This window comes from Clinocottus analis, unplaced genomic scaffold (assembly GCF_023055335.1).
Source record: "Clinocottus analis isolate CAN_PGR_092001 unplaced genomic scaffold, fCliAna1.0.p SCAF_18, whole genome shotgun sequence".
In the NCBI taxonomy this organism is placed as follows: Eukaryota; Metazoa; Chordata; class Actinopteri; order Perciformes; family Cottidae; genus Clinocottus; species Clinocottus analis.
In genome coordinates, this window is record NW_027175909.1 from 15,659,166 (window position 1) to 15,673,519 (window position 14,354).

Consider the following 14,354-nt stretch of genomic DNA (forward strand, 5'->3'; position numbering starts at 1 on the left):
GTGTGTGTGTGTGTGTGTGTGTGTGTGTGTGTCTGTGTTAATGATGCATAGCATAGTTGACTTTACAGTTTGAAAGAAGTCTGACTGCTTCTGCAGACCAGAACCTTTCATGCGTACCTTTCACAATAAAAGCCTGAAACACACCTCTTCTCTTGGTGTGTGTGTGTGTGTGTGTGTGTCTGTTTGTGTGTGTCTGTGTGTATGTGTTTGTGTGTGTCCTCCACTGATCCGTCTTCCTGGGAACGAAGCTAAAAACAATCTAAAGTGTCTCTATGAAAATAAACAGAGATAAAATGTTCTGTGTAAACGTCTTAAGGAGACGGATTCCTTGAATAATATGTGTGTGTGTGTGTGTGTGTGTGTGTGTGTGTGTGTGTGTGTGTGTGTGTGTGCGCGCGCGTGTGTGTGTGTTCGTGTGTATTTGTGTGTGCAGAAACAACTCCTGACTTTAGATTGCAGTGAATAAACGTTTAGATATATTTATCCAGAAAACTTCAGCATATAAATACAATGAATTGTACATTCTGAACAACAAATCAGCAGCAGAATAAATACTGTAAACAAGTAAACATTGGTTGTAGAATACAAAACATTCTCTGTAAAATAAAAAGCTTTACAACTTTAAAACACTTATTCTTAACTTCTCATGTGTTTTATTCTTAAGATAACATGAACTGAAGCTGCGTGTGTGTGTGTGTGTGTGTGTGTGTGTGTGTGTGTGTGTGTGTGTCTGTCAGGCCTCGGCCAGACAGCCCATGACCTTCAGCATCAGCTCCTCCTTCCTGTGTTTGGAGCTGACGTGAACTCCTCTTCCCTTCAGCCACCACAGCAGAGAAGCCGAGCTCAGCTTGGACAGCTGAGGGGGAGACAGAGAGAAAATAGACTTCTATACAACCACAGGAGTCGCCCCCTGGTGGTCAGAAGAGAGAACGCAGCTGTAACACATGAAGCATAGACTTCTATACAACCACAGGAGTCGCCCCCTGGTGGTCAGGAGAGAGAACGCAGCTTTAACACATGAAGCATTGACTTCTATACAACCAGAGGAGTCGCCCCCTGGTGGTCAGGAGAGAGAACGCAGCTCCTGCTCACACAAACAAGCCACAGCAGATGAGGAGAACATTTAGAGGGAAAACTGTAATAAAAGCTTTCGTTCTGTGTTGGCTCGTTAAATTGGGTCTTGACATTATAACGTTTGTATTTCACGAGAGAAAAGCAGAAAATGTGCTGGTCCTCAGCTGCTCACCTTTACATGCTGTGTAAATAACCTCATTGTTCTTGAACAGTTGCAGGTTGCAGCTGTAAAACTGATGAATGTGGATATTAAAGTGCCGATCGTTTATCACCGTGACGACCGGCGCCGCCCACCTCTCAGAGGATGCTGGTTCCTCCCACGAGGAAGCGCGCAGAGCGGACGCCATCGCTTCACCTCTGAAGTCTCTTCTGCTACTTTAACCGGCAGATTGCTCTCCTCGCAAGGAAGAAAAGGCTTTTAAAGACGTCTTTCTCTTTCTGTGACGGCACCACGACTCAAGATCTGATTCAGTAAAGATATGACAAACCAAGATGGCGACGGCCAAGAACCAAGATGGCGACATCCTAAAGCCAAGATGGCAAAGGACAGAAAACAAGATGGCGAGAGCCAAGAACCAAGATGGCAATGGCAAAGAATCAAGATGGCGACGGCTTGGAACCAAGATGGCAGCGTCCAAGAAACAAGATGGCGACAGCCAGGAAACAAGATGGTGACGGCCAAGAACCAGTCCAATTCTTATAAACGGTTTATGGGAAAGTTGGACACATTTTTTTTCACCAAAAAAGAAAAAAAAAGAAAAAAGAGCAAGAGGGAGTTTAGAGCGTCTCCTGACCTGGTTGCTTCTGGCCATTTGCCCGACGTCCACGTCTCGTATCGCCGAGCGAGGTTTCTTCGCCTTAGACTCGAATGTAACTCTCTGAAACACAAAAAAACAGAAACTTGTAGTAAAAGTCACGAGGTGACGGCTGACGTGGCGCTGAGCGGTCCGGTCCAACTTTAAACAGCAGCGACAGTGAGTGAGTCCGTTAGCATGTTAGCATAAGGGCTGTGGGAACCTGTTGTTCTTACAGCCGCTATGCTAACGTGTTTACAAGACCACAACCTCCACACTTCCCGGAGTTTAGATGAAACCTCACCCGTACTGGATCTTTGTTGGAGCTATCGGAAGGTGGAGCGGCTGGATTTTTATCCAAGCTCGACGTCCCGGTGGTTTTGGAGCTGGACGTGGGCTTCGTGGTCTTCATGGTCTTCGTGGGCTTCGTGGTATCAGTCTCTGGCGCCAGGAGGAACCCGGGTCTGGACTTGGACGCAGGACTCAGGCTGAGGGGTTTGGACCGGCGGTTAAAGCGAGGAACCGGTAGCGGTGGAGGAAGCGACAGAGAAGAGACCGACGAAGAGGCGGCGGCGGCGGCGGTGGTCGTCGTCCTGACGGCTGGTAGGGTCACCCTGCCCCTCCCCCCTTCTCCTCCACCTCCTCCTCCTCCAATCAGCTGCTCCCTCTGCTTCTGGAGGCGCAGCAGGGCCACGTTGACGTGACGCGACGGACACTTGTTCTTGAAGATGGGAACCATCGGGGGAGGAAGAGGAAGGGCGGACGAAGATGGCCGGAAGAGCGAGAGAGAAGAGGAGGAAGAGGAGGAGCGGGAAAGAGCCGAGTGGTCAACCAAGGGTTGGGAAAAAGAGAAGGAGGAGGAGGATGAAGGCCAGGCTCGGTCTCCTCTCAACCCTTGGCTTTGTGTCAGACCGTTACCCAGAAGCCCCTGGGCTCCATCCTGCTGGGTGAGAGGGCTCCAGGTTGGGGGATGTGACCCAAAAGAGGGCTTCACAGAAGGAGGAGGAAGAGGAGGAGGAAGAGGAGGAGAAAGAAGAGCAGGGAGCTGGGTGAGGACCGGCCTGATAGAGGAAGAGGAGCTCAAGTTGATCTGCTCTGCACCCAACAGCTGAGGAGGAAGAGGAAAAAACACCGTCAACACAGAAGAAGACACACTGACAGGAAGTGACATCACACAGTTTCATCTGAAGGAGTTTCACGGCAGGAACCAGAGACATCACTGAGATGAAAAAATAAAGATCCTGTAAGTCTTTATTATGAGGTATTAAATCATATTAAGCATCTTCCTCTTCCTCCTCCCCTCTTCCCTCCCCCTCCTCCTCTTCACCTCAAGGCTCATAAACGTCCCTGTGAAGCTTTTACAAGGCGGGATGTGATCCAACGACCGCTCTCTGACCTGCACACGCTCACACATAACGAGCTGCGTGTGAAGGCGTGTTTAAGAGTAAACACACGTTTACACGGGAGGAAGAGGAGGAGGAGGGGTGGAGGAATGGAAGAAGAGAGAAAGAGAAAGAACTTAAGCTCTACTTTAGTGCAAAGTTAAATCACTGTTTTTATGAATGGAGTCTGGTGTGTTTGAAGCGCTCACATCCTGACTTCTTTACCTCGATGTCAGACAAAGAAAACTGCAGCTACCACCAGACTCCATTGAAATAAACAGTCATTTTATTTTGCACCAAAGTCCCACATCATCGACGACACAAACTAACTGATGGAGGCACGTCAGTTAGCTGCCTCCATCAGTTAGTTTGTGTTAAATCACTGTTTTTGTGAATGGAGTCTGGTGGGAGTCGCTTCCTGTTCACCGGCTGCAACTACACCAAAGCCCGAGATGATGAATCTGCACCTGCACCGCCGCAGCCGAGCTCAGGCCGGCCGTGGGGTAACGGGGTTTCCCGGTCAGTCGCGCAGGGAAGCCGCACACGGCGCGCAGCCGGTCCCTGACGTCGGACAGGAAGGAGCCCGACGCCGCCCCCTGCTGGTCGACCCGGGGGCAGCGCTGCACCGGCTGCAGGCGGACGCAACTCAGCGGGTATCTGTGCTCCGGGTAAAGGAACAAGGTTTTGCAAAATAAAACACACAGACACACACACATACACACACACTCCTTCAGGATACGTGAAGAGTCTTTGCCCCACCGGTCTGAAGTAGATGCTGCAGTACACCTCTTCTTCTTCTGCCAGCTCTGGGAGTCTGTATCCGTACTATACACGCACACACACACACACACACACACACACACACACACACACACACACACACACACACACACACACACACACACACACACATTTCTTGATTTAAACACTGTTTCTTTCCAATTAACAAACTTTTGAGCTCACATATTTGCATGTGTGTGTGTGTGTGTGTGTGTGTGTGTGTGTGTGTGTGTGTGTGTGTGTGTGTGTGTGTGTGTGTGTACCAGGCGGTTCCAGTGGTTCTGCAGGTCTCTGTAGGTGCGAAATGGTCCGTCTCTGGGCAGCTGACGGGTGATGGTCATGATCTGACCTTTCTTCATGCTAAACACACACACACACACACACACACACACACACACACACACAAAGAGACACGCACAGCCGCCAATATAACAGAATAAATTATGTTGATGAAGAGCTGCAGCGCCCCCTGCTGCTCACAGACTGTTATGAGATAAGAAACAGAAGCTAAAAAAAAAGTATTTTTTAATAAAAAACGTACTCCACTAATTTATTTATAGGCCTTCAAATGCATAAAAAATATATACAAACTATAATAAATCAATAATATTTAACATAAATTGAGATTTCTGTTTTAAATTGTTACATTTGTCTTATTCATTTATTTACTTTCCTTTTTAAAAAAAATATTTTTATATTTTAATTTATTTTCAGGTGGATTTATATATAAAAACTATTTCATTTTTTTGATAAATGATATTTATCAGCAGGGGGCGCTGCTCACCTCGGCAGCACGTGGCACCAGCGAGCCGAAAGGTCGAGGACGGAGAACGGATCACAGAGGAACCTCCTGAGCACCAAGGGGGGGAGGGCCAAGTCCTGCAGCTACACACACACACACACACACACACACACACACACACACACACACACACACACACACACACACACACACACACACAGAGATACAATGAGTGCAGCAGGTATCCAGGTCACTGAACTCATGAACACAGTGAGTCTCTCACTGTGGTTGGAGGCAGTCGGACTGTGTTGGCTTCAATGCTGAGGACCAGCTGGCCCTCGCTGGTGCTCAGCTCCATGCCTGATACGCAGACACACACACACACACACACACACACACACACACACACACACACACACACGCACACACCCTGGAGAACCTGACAGCAGTGAAACAGTAAAATGAGGCGCGTTGGAGACGAATGAAACTCACCGACAGCGTTGAGGCGCCCGCTCGAGGTCAGGAAGTCTTTTCCTGACGACACAACACACAACAGACACATACACAACACAGAGACGGTCACAACAAGTACACAACAACTATCTTTTGTTTCTAGCCGAGAGAAACTGGTCAGAAACAACACTACCTGAAAGCTCACCTGAGATGAGGTAGAGTCCTGCTTTGTTCCAGCTAGGAGCCAATCGAGTGATCAGAGAATAAGACAGACAACACTGGAAGATACCTGGAGACACACATTGAGGACAGCCCAGCTACACACACACACACACACACACACACACAGTCATCATCACCTATAGATGAACTAAAGGGTCTCTTGGAGCATTAAGTTATCACCTGCAGACTGCGGCTTTGCGTGAACACCTGGAGGACGCCTCTCTGGAAGAATGTGATCTGTAGAAGAAGACAAGGACAATCAGACGAAGGTCATCTCACGACCTTCAACTGTCCAGTGTTTTAAGAGTCGAAGATAAAGGAGGATAAAAAAGAGTTATCAAGGAACAAGTCAGCTTTATCTTTTCACATGTTGAAGAGGTTTCTTTAGAGCAGAAGATGTTTGCGTTTAAATAATCAGATGTTTACGAGAGCAGACCGCCTCAGTGACAGGAACGAGCAGAAGGATCGGATGTTTGTGTGTGAAGACAAACGAGAGTTCAGACCTTGAAAGTGAGGACGTTTTGTTCAGCGAGGACGTTCAGTCTTCAAGAGGCTGATAACACGAACCGGGAGGAAACCTCATGTGTTAAAGCTGCATTCTCTCTCCTGACCACTAGGGGGCGACTCCTCTGGTTGTATAGAAGTCTATGCTTCATGTGTTAAAGCTGCATTCTCTCTACTGACCACCAGGGGGCGACTCCTCTGGTTGTATAGAAGTCTATGCTTCATGTGTTAAAGCTGCATTCTCTCTACTGACCACCAGGGGGCGACTCCTCTGGTTGTATTGAGACAATACTGACTCTACTTGTCAGAAAAGGGAAGGGCATGCCCCCTGGTGGTCAGTAGCGAGAATACAGCACAATGTTCATTTACTAAATGATGGTCATTTGGAGTCAAACAGACCCAGGGGACTCTTTACGAGGTGATTGACAGGTCTCTACGTCATTCCTTCTCAGTGCTATTGTGGTCACTTCCTGTTCACTGGTTGCAAAAAAACAAAATGGCGTTGCTTACCGACACGACCACCGTGATGTCAGAGAAGGAGTCCAGAGCTGGAGAGGCCAGGAGGTCAGAGTACAGCAGCACCAGCTCTCTGTGGACACACACACACACACACACACACACACACACACACACACACACAAGGTCACAACCTTGGTTTCTTCAGGTAATATTTGACTGTGTGTTCACAGGTGTGGTTTGAGGTAATAAAGTGTTCATGATCATGAGATATGAGTTTATGGTATTAAACCAGGTTGGTCGATGGCGAGTAGAAGAAGAACATTTACTCATGTTTTCATTGATGAAGTATTTATTAATTATATATTATTGATCCGGTACCTGCAAGTCTCCATCTGCCGGCTCCTCAGGTCCTCGTCCTGCTGCAGAGACACAGAGACACTGCACAGCTGCTGGAGGGGGGGGAGGGGCAGCAGCAGCAGGGAGGGGGGGAGGGGCTTCATGCTGGAGAGACAGACACATACACACAGAGACACACACACACACACGCAGATAAAGACACATACACACAGAGACACACACAGCCACACAGAGACAGACACACAGAGACACACACACACAGAGACACACACACAGAGAAAGACACATACACACAGAGACACACACGAAGAGAAAGACACGTACACACAGAGACACACACACACACACGCGCGGAGAAAGACACATACACACAGAGACACACACACACGCAGAGAAAGACACAAACACACAGAGACACACACAGCAACACAGAGACAGACACACAGAGACACACACACAGACACAGACACATACACACAGAGACACACACACAGAGAAAGACATGTACACACAGAGACAGACACACAGAGAAAGACACATACACACGGAGACACACACAAACACACAGAGAAAGACATGTACACACAGAGACACACACACAGAGACAGACATATACACTCAAACAGAGACACACACAGACATACAGAAAGAAACACACACACACACACACACACACAGAAATTAGTTCATGCGTTTTTAATAAATCAGATCAAATAATAATAATGAACAAAAATTTAACGATACAAAAAAATGAATGATAATAGAAAAAGGTTTTTAAAATCCCCAAAAAGAAATAAATGATTTAAATGACCTAAAGAATATGGATTTAAAACCTGAAACTTTCCCTAAATGTTCTTTAAACTCGAACGATGACAACATGAAAACTGTGCCCGCTGTCAACATGCCCCTTGTCAATAAAGTCCAGAGTTTTGTGAACATTCATCATTTCATAAATAAAGTTTCTACATTAAAGTACCAGTCACGTGATGAGTGTGAGCTCTCCTCACTGAACCCATTCAAGTGGATGGAGACGTTATTTCATGTTATTTTATTGTTTAGACACCTTCCAGATAACATTATGACATTCAAACAAGGTTATAAACAGTAATAATAGTTAATTATGTATTTTTAAATGATTTTACTCACCTCTTTCTGTAAGGGAAAGGAGTTTTACAACTAAATGTTAAGATTAATGTTTAAAGCTAAAGATGGTCGATAACAGGTGGATGAGATGAGCTCTCACTCTGCTTCGCTTTATATAAACCAAAACCCAATTGACAAATATTGTACTTTTTACGCTTTATTTACGGATATAAATCAATAACACAATATTTAACTAATAAAACATGACGTAATATTATAGTCACATTACTTAAATTCTTTTTTAAAAAAGCTTCACTTTTACCAGATGCAATATTAAAGTCATGAACATATTAATACATCAGTAATTATAATCCAGTAATATAATCTATATAATTCGAAAAAACGTGACAATCTATTTAACAACATAAAATAATGGTATAATGTTTGTTATTTCAAGATAAACAAACATTAACAAACACAATGTTTAAAAGAACAGTGGTCTAATATAATAATTAATAACGTATTAAGGAAGACAAACTCAACAAAAAGGTAACAGTGAGAACAATAACACTATCACTGCTAATATTACACATTTACATTAGTTTATGAGTGTTTATTTTATGTATTTATGAGGAAGAGTAAATGGAGGGAGTTCATTATTAAGGTGCCCGTGTTTCTGTGGAGTGATAGAATGTGTCAATAGACGATCTTTGACTTCAAGGCAGTGGGTTTTCCCGCCGGTGCTCTGACCTCAAGTGAGCTTTGTCCTCGTGACCGCCCAATGACGGACAGCGTGAGGACCAATCAGAGAGTCTTGTTCAAAGATAAGGAAGACGATGACCAATAGCAGCGCTCGTGGTACTGAGGGGGCGTAGTCCGTTGCCGTGCCCCAGGAAACAGCCAGAAATGAACCTTTCAAAATAAAATAATATCGTCTCAAGCAACAAAAAGTTGTTTGGCGATCACAAAAGAGGATGCAGTTACTATAAATCAAAGAGATACAAAGGTACTAGAAGATGTTGGTGCCGGTTATGTATTAATTTAATATTCAAGCTAATATTAAGACTAATAAAATATATTTTAAAGTATTTTTTTCTCAATAATTTGGAGATGACGGATAATTAAATGCAGTAATTTAAGTCTTTAACGTGTTAATTTTTAAATCCAACAAGTCATATTTTGCTGAACCGTGAATTTAAAGAAATACAGTAAGTGTATTTACAGACATTCATCACAGGCCTTCATGTTGGTCTAGCATTTAATAATTTATATATAGTTAAAACTTTCAGTAAAAAACACAAAGAAATATCTTTAGACTTATATATTTACATAAGTTTGACCAAAGTAACAAAGATACACCTTTTTCTCAAATTGTAAAATAAGAATAATAAAAAAATGAAACAGAACTTTCCACTGAATGTTTAGACTTTTATTTTGAAAGGCCCGCAGCTCGACGCCCGTGAACGCACCACCGTCTCGGGGCGTGAAAGTGGAGTAAAAGTCTCCGTGTCTGTCGCGGCCCTCCAGGCTCCGTGATTACGTCATCAGCAACAGGCTTGTGTCGACGTGCCGCGCGCTCTTCTCTCTCCCGTTAAACCTCACGAGCTGCCCGGGCCGCGCCATGACGGAGCCGCACAAAAACACGCCGGAAGCAGGGAAGTATTTCCGGCTGTCGGAGATAGAGGAGCAGAACACGTTCAAGTCCACCTGGATCATCATCAACAACAAAGTCTGCGATGTCACCAAGTTCCTGGAGGAGGTGAGAGAGAGACAGGAAGTACTGCTGCTGCTGCTGTTGTTGTTGTTGTTGTTGTTGTTGTTTAGCAGATAATAACTTGTACATTCATGCATGTTGAGCGGAAGTCTGGTGATAAATATGCAAAATAGGAGTCAAAAGAGATGAATATTATCACACACACACACACACACACACACACACACACACACACACACACACACACACACACACAGGTGCACACACACTCACACAAAGTTATTAAAAGTTTTACCACATTAACTGCTTTTATTTTTTTTATTTTTTTTAAATATTATTATTATTTTTGATATTTTGAGTATTCTGTGACATGTTTTAAAAATAAGTAATAATAATGATAATTTATTTTTAATTGTTTTTACATAGAGGAATAATAAAAAAACAAACTTAATCTAATTAACAACAAACTCCCAAAAATTGATAATTGATAATCAATTATTGATTACTGTGGGAACTACTTTCTGAAAGAATTGATCAATAAACCTGTAAAATCTCGACAGGAACAAAGTGAAATAACCATCAACAGAACGCGGACTACATTAGTGCATGAAATAATAATAATAACACCAATATTAATGAATATAAATGGTGTTTGTAGCTCAGCTGCAATCAGACCTTTGATCTCGTTATCATTGATCCGGAGCTGATTGCGTAACAGGGGCGCAGGTGAAGGGTTTGACCTTTGACCTCGGCCCTGAGTCACCGTGACTCGTTGTTTTCTGGCCATAAACGGTTCAGTCTGTTTAGAGGAGACGTGATGTTTACATGCTGCAGTCTGAGGGTTCGCCTGGGGACAAACATGTTGTTGTTGTTGTTGTTGTTGTTGTTGAGCTCGGCCCTGTGGAGTCCGTCCATGAAGTCTATGCTTCATGTGTGAAAGCTGCGTTCTCTCTCCTGACCACCAGGGGGCGACTCCTCTGGTTGTATTGAAGTCGAATGAAGTAATTTGTATTCGTTGTATCATCACCATTGTTATTGTTGTTCTTTCTGAGCGAGGGTGCGTTTGTTTTCCTCCCCAGCACCCCGGAGGCGAGGAGGTGCTGAGGGAGCAGGCGGGAGGAGACGCCACCGAGAGCTTCGAAGACGTCGGACACTCCACCGACGCCAGAGAGATGATGCAGGGCATGGTGATCGGAGAGCTGCACCCGGTGTGTGTGTGTTTCTGTGCGTCTGTGTGTGTGTGTGTGTGTGTGTCTCTGTGTGTGTAATGCAGCCAAGCACTAACCCACCTCTCTCTCTCCCTATCCAGGACGATCGAGCCAAGATTGCCACAATTGAGGTAAGTGACCTCAAGGTCTCCCCCTGATGATGTCACGGCGATGTCATCAGGGTTTTTTTCAGCTTTGGGTTTAGAGACTACAAGCGTCTTGTTTTCCAGTTGCATCATGGGAAATGTAGGCTGCTGATGATGATTGTTTTTTACAGGAGACACTGGTGACCACTTTGAAGGACGATGTCAGGTACACACCACACACACACACACACACACACAGACGCAGACATACATGCACACACAGACACACATACACACACACGGACACACACACAGACAGACACACACACACACTGCTTTTAAGCTGGAGCCAATTAGTCAGTCCTGTCAAGTTAGTGGACGAACCAGTTAGTTAGTGATAGTTAGTTAAAGCAAGCTGTGAGTTGGTTAGTTATATATTTAAGTAATTATATAAGTAACTAGTCTCTCTTACAGTTGGTTAGTTAGTTATATAAGTAACTAGTCTATCTTACTGCTGGTTAGTTACACAAGTAACTAGTCTCTCTTACAGCTGGTGGACTAATTGGCTGATCCCCGTCCTGGCGGCCGCCGTCGTCACGGTGATGTACCGCATCTACACCACAGGGAGCGAGTGACATCATCAGAGGCGCAGCTGTGATGTCATCAACAGACAGCTGCATCAGCCAATGGCAGCGCAGAGCGAGCAACAACCGTCTGCTGGATTTAAACCCTCCGTCCTCCGGTGCCCGACTCCCAGGACTACACTACCCAGAATGCATTCCCTTACATTATGCTAATGAGGCCGTTTACGACGTTGTGTGAAATCACATAGAAATGCAGTGAATGTATGATTTGTGTCTTTTTGTATATTTGTAACTAAATGTAAATGATTTGATGAATATAAATCATTTGAATATGAATATGCAATCAGCAGCTAAACAGAGCGCCGCGTGTCACAGATTACTGCTTTTATAGTTTGGTTAAAGCTTTAATTTGTTTAAAAATCAGTCCGAGGCTTCACTTCATGACTTCTCCCTGACGCCAGCGGGTCTGACCTTTGACCTCCGGCTGTTTGTGTGAAGACTGAACGGCCCTGAAGCGGGTTAATGGTTCCAGTTCCTCTCCGGAGAGAAGACCAGGAAGCGTTTGTTTCAGCTGAAAGTTCATTGGTTGATCATTCTCAGTATATGTATCTATACCTGTGTATATAAATATACATACATATATGTATACACACATGATTTAATCCAATAAAAAGTACATAAAACAAGGCAGTAGTGTGTTATATATAGAGCCCTGTGTTTTAGTGTTTTAGTGTTTAAGGACAGAATGAAGTGCTGCCCCCTGGTGGTGAGAACTCTGAACTGCAGTTCATAAACTGCTTCTGAGTGAAAACATGAATTCATCGTTCAGCTTCTGTTTTTATCGTCTTCATGAACATAGAAAGAGTTTCAAAAAACATAAAACATTTCCTTCAACACGGAAACAAATATTATTGTAATCCTAAAACATAAAACACGTTTCTGCTGGCTGTTGTTTCAGGTAAAAGTACTCTGTCACTGGAAAAGTACTTTCACCTCGCAGTAAAAATACTCTGTTAGAGTAAAACTTTAACATTGCTCACATATTACGTGCAGTACAAACTGCTGACCTCAGATCAGTTCCATAATAAATAAACATGTGAACGCGTCAACTCTCACGGCAGCAGCGTGACGTCACGGTTTGTTTAACAGCTGCGTGACGCTCATGGTGGCTGTTACGCAACACCAAGGTTACTGTGATCATGTTGTATTCATAAACAAAGTAATACAACAACAAAGTATTTACTACAACAATAAAGTATTTAATATGTGTATTCATAAACAAAGTATTTACTACAACAATAAAGTATTTAATATACTACATGTAGATGAGAATACTTGTGTACTTTTACTGCATAAAGATGAGGATACTTGTGTACTTTTACTGCATAAAGATGAGGATACTTGTGTACTTTTACCACATGTAGATGAGAATACGTGTGTACTTTTACTATATAAAGATGAGAATACTTCAATGGGAATGAATGCAGTAACATAACTTGTATTTCTACATTGATGTACTAATACTTGTATCTCAGAGTACTGAGCTGCAGCTCTGTGCTCGAGTTGTTGTTGTTTACAGTGGTGACGTCACGTGTTTCCGCTGCACGCAAACAGGTGAGAGTTAAAGTTTCCTACGTCATGGTGCGCGCGTCCCCGCGGCAGCAGACCGGGGGGGATACATGCACGCGCTCCGTGTCACCACGCTGCCTGCACCGGGACTCCAGAGGACTCCAGACCGCCACCAGCTCACGGGCCGCCCGCTGCCGGGACCACGATGTCCCGCTCACCTCTCAGGATGAAGAACGGCCTGGAGGAAGAGGAAGAGGAGGAGGAGGAGGAGGAGGAGGAAGATCTGGAGGACGAGCTGGACGCGTCCCGCCTGAGGTTCATGAAGGACCGGAGGAGAGCCCGGTCCCTGCCCGCGCTGCTGGTCGGGCCTGACGGGACTCGGAAGCGCGTGAAGTTCGCGGACTCCATGGGTCTGGACCTCGCCAGCGTCAAGACCTTCAGCGCGCTGGAGGACCCGAAGATCCCCAACAAGGTCCTGACGCGGCACCGGAGCTTCCCGCTGCCACAGGACCCGGAAGACCCGCGCCGGGGCTTCCGGTCCCGTCTGGACCCGGACAGGCTGGTGGCCCTGTTCCCGGAGCCCCGAGACCCGGAGCGGAGGGTCCAGCGGCTGCGCGTGTGCCTGGAGAAGGTCTCCATCGCGCAGTTCGACGCGCGGGTCCACATCCGGGTCCTGAGCGGCTGCACCGAGAAGGAGGTCGGGTTGAGGTACACCTTCAACGACTGGCTCTCCCACGTGGACGCGCAGGCTGTGCCCGCGGCCGCGGCTCAACAGCCGGGCGCCGCGGGGGGGGAGATGTTCAGCGTCACCGTGCACGCGCCGCCATTCATGGACCCCGGCGCGCACGTGCACTTCGCCGTGTACGTGCGGAGCGAGGAGGGCGAGTTCTGGGACAACTGCGAGGGGAGGAACTACACGCTGCGGTACCGGAGCCTGCCCGGGGGCGCGCCGCGCGGCACCGCCGCGTTCTACGCCACCTGAGCGCGCGTGTGCCGCGCGGAAAACCTCTAGATCTGTGCGTAAAACCTTTAGATATGTGCGTAAAATCCATCAATATGTGCGTAAAACCTGTAGATCTGTGCGTAAAGCCTCTAAATCTGTGCGTAAAGCCTCTAGATCTGTGCGTAAAATCCATCAATATGTGCGTGAAACCTCTAGATCTGTGCGTAAAGCCTCTAGATCTGTGCGTAAAATCCATCAATATGTGCGTAAAAGCCATCAATGTGTGCGTAAAAGCCATCAATATGTGCGTAAAAGCCATCAATGTGTGCGTAAAGCCTCAACATCTGAGAGTAAAAAACTGTCCAATCGCCCAATCATTTGTTCCCTGCTGAATCAGACC

At 45.6% G+C, this 14,354-nt stretch overlaps 3 protein-coding genes across 3 annotated transcripts; 2 read left to right on the forward strand and 1 right to left on the reverse strand.

The window, feature by feature from the left end:
- Positions 1-463: 463 nt before the first annotated feature.
- On the reverse strand, positions 464-6,874 carry cunh18orf63 (chromosome unknown C18orf63 homolog). The gene is made up of 13 exons (XM_068581336.1): positions 6,789-6,874; positions 6,462-6,540; positions 5,628-5,684; positions 5,431-5,542; positions 5,265-5,306; positions 5,056-5,132; positions 4,815-4,915; positions 4,294-4,390; positions 3,990-4,075; positions 3,718-3,907; positions 2,173-2,976; positions 1,869-1,952; positions 464-856 (listed from the first exon to the last, which is right to left on the reverse strand). Exons 1-13 carry the CDS (start codon positions 6,800-6,802, stop codon positions 734-736), a joined length of 1,866 nt encoding a protein of 621 aa, XP_068437437.1. The 5' UTR covers positions 6,803-6,874; the 3' UTR covers positions 464-733.
- A 2,455-nt stretch (positions 6,875-9,329) lies between these two features.
- cyb5a (cytochrome b5 type A (microsomal)) lies at positions 9,330-12,128 on the forward strand. The gene is made up of 5 exons (XM_068581387.1): positions 9,330-9,609; positions 10,644-10,772; positions 10,874-10,903; positions 11,050-11,084; positions 11,409-12,128. Exons 1-5 carry the CDS (start codon positions 9,472-9,474, stop codon positions 11,491-11,493), a joined length of 417 nt encoding a protein of 138 aa, XP_068437488.1. The 5' UTR covers positions 9,330-9,471; the 3' UTR covers positions 11,494-12,128.
- Positions 12,129-13,216: 1,088 nt separating this feature from the next.
- On the forward strand, positions 13,217-13,993 carry ppp1r3g (protein phosphatase 1 regulatory subunit 3G). The gene has a single exon (XM_068581380.1). It carries the CDS (start codon positions 13,217-13,219, stop codon positions 13,991-13,993), a length of 777 nt encoding a protein of 258 aa, XP_068437481.1.
- Positions 13,994-14,354: the final 361 nt, after the last annotated feature.